The sequence below is a fragment of the Cynoglossus semilaevis genome, chromosome W, assembly GCF_000523025.1.
Source record: "Cynoglossus semilaevis isolate Cse_v1.0 chromosome W, Cse_v1.0, whole genome shotgun sequence".
Classification (NCBI taxonomy): Eukaryota; Metazoa; Chordata; class Actinopteri; order Pleuronectiformes; family Cynoglossidae; genus Cynoglossus; species Cynoglossus semilaevis.
In genome coordinates this window covers 4,578,721-4,582,651 of record NC_024327.1, presented here as the reverse complement: position 1 = coordinate 4,582,651, position 3,931 = coordinate 4,578,721, and the positions used below count along the sequence as shown (strand labels likewise).

The 3,931-nt window shown below is 40.8% G+C and overlaps 1 protein-coding gene across 2 annotated transcripts in view; it reads left to right on the top strand.

The window, feature by feature from the left end:
- Positions 1–3,931, top strand: part of LOC103397001 (polyadenylate-binding protein-interacting protein 1-like) — a 16,048-nt gene that overhangs the window by 6,490 nt on the left and 5,627 nt on the right. For both annotated transcript variants that reach the window (XM_008335246.3, XM_025052889.1), the window contains exons 3-10: positions 911–1,108; positions 1,191–1,288; positions 1,388–1,499; positions 1,884–2,009; positions 2,100–2,206; positions 2,346–2,463; positions 2,551–2,605; positions 3,012–3,096. In XM_008335246.3, the coding sequence (XP_008333468.1) occupies positions 911–1,108; positions 1,191–1,288; positions 1,388–1,499; positions 1,884–2,009; positions 2,100–2,206; positions 2,346–2,463; positions 2,551–2,605; positions 3,012–3,096 (899 nt within the window). The remainder of the gene's footprint in view (positions 1–910; positions 1,109–1,190; positions 1,289–1,387; positions 1,500–1,883; positions 2,010–2,099; positions 2,207–2,345; positions 2,464–2,550; positions 2,606–3,011; positions 3,097–3,931) is intronic.

Sequence of the window (3,931 nt, the reverse complement as noted above, 5' to 3'; positions counted from 1 at the left end):
ATCTAATATAAGGGTGCGCTGACCACGGGCTGCGTCCTGGCCTTCCTGTTCCTGTCCCCCCTTGTCAATTATTTGTATTGTTTTTATTGTCTATTCATGTTTTTTTCTTGGAACGGGTCGTACAAAACTAAATTTCGTATCACCTTCCCTGGTGCATATGACAATAAAGAGATTCTGATTCTGACACGGCAGGGCGGCAAAACAAAATGTCATGAGGATGACCCCAGGACCCACAAGATATGCAGTTTCTCATGCCATGACGTTGTCTCAACACTACCAATTCATCACTCCAGCAATAGAAAAATTAATCCTGGAGATGACAAATCTGGAGTTTTCGCAAATATAGCGACAGCTGGAAAAGGAAGGATGAGACTGACCTGCATGCCTACTTAAGGCTGCTAATCTTAGCATTCAAAACTCCTTTTTGCACATTTCTTTTCTTTCTTAGGCTATAGAAATACTATACAAATATTGCTTAACACTTATACAGTAAACAATAATACAATTGACAGTGTCATAGCAACGAGTGGTGTCTTAAATGCAGTCTTTCTGCTAGGTGAAGAGGGAAATGTATTCACACAATTTGTAGTGAATGACAAGTTGTTTCTTCAAGCAAAATAAGATTTGGTGTTTTGAATTCAATTAAGCTGCTTATATTGAAGGTTTAGTGAAGATGGGTCATTTTGACCCGGAGGACATGGGGTGTATACAGAATATGAGGGGAGGGTTAAGAAACTCTGCTGCATGGAATGCTTTTTTAAGCACCCGCGGGCCACACATAACGGCTTGGTGGGCCACATTTGGCCCCCAGTCCTTGAGTTTGACACTTACGCACTAAGCTATTATTTGTCCTATCACCACTGAAATAATTGTTAGTATAACAAGATTTTTTTTTTGTTCGTTTTCATAGGAGCCTGCTGCATATGATGAGAGTGAAGAATATGAGGGTGAACTCAACCTGGCCAGCATGGTGACAGATTTCCTCAACCACCTGAGCTTCTCCCCGGGGTCGTTTGAGTCCGATATTGAATACATGACAAGTGTGCTCAATTCCTACGTCACTACCGAGGAGTTACTGCAGAGTTTGGTGGAACTGATCTACGAACAGGTTCGTATGTGCATGCGCATTTATCACGTTGTTCTCAAATAGGTAATATTAAAATATTTCCAAACCAAACTCTTCACGTCAGTCCACCACCGTTCAAAACTTTGCCTACACGGGCGCCAGACTCTGCAACCATCTGTCCAAACATCTCACCGCCAACTTCAGGCAGCTGCTTTTGAGAAGGTGATTCTCACACATTTGTCCATGTGTCTTTTTTTTTGCTTTATTTTATTCCTGCTTGTCACACGTTCAAACTGATGTATGAGATAAGACTGTTTCCAGGTGTCAAAAGGAATACGAACAAAGGGATGCTGCTGTTCGAGGAGATGCAGCGACTCAGAAGAAATTCCACTCCTATGTGCTCTTTCTGGGAGAGCTCTACCTGCATTTAGAGGTCAGAGGTCACCATTGACACCTTGGTGGAAGATGGAGACAATTTCCTTATATTTTAAGTTGGTTCTTATTCTGCACCTTAATGCTGTACAACAGGGGTCTTCAAAATAGGGTGCAGGGCCACAAGAGTGGTCATTAAGTGTTTTCTTTTTTTTGTATTAACATCATTTCTGCTTTTAGTGAATTCAGTAATAATATCTGAGTCATGTTTTGGGTAATTTACTGTACTTTTGTTACATTCATATCATTTCTGGGTTTACTCTTTACTTATTGTTTTATTGTCTGTGCAGCTGTTTTAACTATTTTTTCAAAGCTCATCAATAGCATTGTTTGTCTACATCTGTGTTACCTTAGGATTGTTTATAATATTTTTTATTTTGTTTAGATCAAGGGTCCCAAAGGTCCTCCAACCAGGGCTAAGATTCTCCTCAATGCCCTCAAGGATCTGATGAACAGTCTCTTCTCTAATCCAATGGATTTAAATCTCATCTGTGCCGTCAAACTCCTGAAGGTCTTGGACCAGACTGATAAACGTTTGTTCGGTGCACATTAATGCTTTTTTTTTGTAAAGAAGCTAATGAGAAAGTTTTTGACTTTGAAGCTCACGGGATCTGTCCTGGACGACACATGGAAACAAAGTGGACAGTCACACATGGAGAAGCTGATCCAGAGAATAGAGACAATAGTCCTGGATGCCACCTGCAGCAGGTGTGTGGACAGTTTGGTAAAAGTTACTGGTCTCATTTCACAGTTTCTATCTTAATGTTTTCAAAGACAAAACATGTGACGGCATGTGAGTCACTCTCATGCACAGCCTATAGTTACATTTCTAGAGTCTTCTTCTCAGGGATGTCAGACAGATGCTGCTGAAACTGGTAGAGCTGCGATCTAGCGACTGGGGAAGAGTTTGTGCCAGTTTATCCGCGAGCAACGCCACACCAGACAATGACCCCAACTACTTCATGGTACGGAGCAATTATTCACATTGTCTATCGATGTTTTCTTTTTTTCCATACATGTCCATTTACACAGTCTCTCTGTTTTAATCTCAGAACGAACCAACGTTCTACACAGAGGACGGTACACCTTTCACTGCAGCAGACCCAGGTCAGTCCAGGCTTTAACAGGATGTAGAGTCGGCATCAGTGCTGTCATCGTGACTGCAACAAAACAAAAAGAACCAGAGTGGGATGAAGTTCAGAGAGAATCAGACAGAATGAAGGCGACAGAAGGCCAGTGTTACAGTGAGGCTTTATAAAGGGAATCCTAGTCAAGGGGTTGGTGCAGGGCTGCAGTGGTAACTGATGATGTCATTATAGTATGGTTTATATGTGACTATCACTATGTTTTTAAATTTAAAAAGAAAAGCTTTCTGGGAAAATTTCAATAGAAGATGTGTTAATATAAATATTTTATCTATAATTTAACATGCTTTTATAATTATTATTATTGTTATGACTGAAAAGGTAACCTTCTTATTGCATCGTTTCATTAATCTTTTTTTTTATTATAGAATATGCAGAGAAATACCAAGCTATCCTCGAACAACAGGATTATTTCTATGACTTTGACGGTGAAAATGGAAATGACTGCGACGAGTGAGTAATTGTGTTTTACTAAAGTATTTTTAGACCATTTTCCTTTTAGCCTTTATACAAGGAGATTGTTCTCCAGTGTCTTACGGTCTTTTACCAGGATTATGAACTCTAGATCAGTGTTTCCCAAACTTTTTTTCTGGGGACCCATATTTTAAGTCACAAACCTTTGTGACCCAAGTCAATAGACATTATTCGTAAACTCCTGGGAAACATGATGCGAGACAACCAATAAAAAATGTCTTATGACCCACCCGAGGGTTGCGACCCAGTCTTTGGGAAACAATGCTCTACATGATTAAGGGTCATAATTCTTTGTTATCATCAGGTGCAACCTCCAATAATGTTTACAATACTGTGTAACATACATACCTGTTAGATTTCAGTGGTTTTCACATTTGGTTGGGTCTGCAGCAGGAAGATGCTAAGACACCAAAAGGCTTTCCCGAGCACACACAGTCACATAGCCCCACACATTCAAAGAGAATTTCCCCAAATTCTCTTCACACCAACTTTCTAAAAACACCTCTACTCCCTGGGAACAATGGAAGATCTCCTAATCTACCTCCTCACAGGGAACCCCAGAGCCATCCATTCCTTTTGACCTACATGACTACCTGTGGTTGACTGGACTTTATGGCTCCGTCGACTTCCCTTGTGATAACCCCCCACTCAGCAACAAAAGGTTCCTCCAACACTGCAGAATCATGGAGCAGCAGCGCCACATAGTGGCGACTGCAGGCATCACATGATACAAGAACAATAATATAATTGGCCACAAGAGGCCTAGCCTCTCTCTTCCATTGGCCTACAAGATTTAAACACACACCCGGGAAGT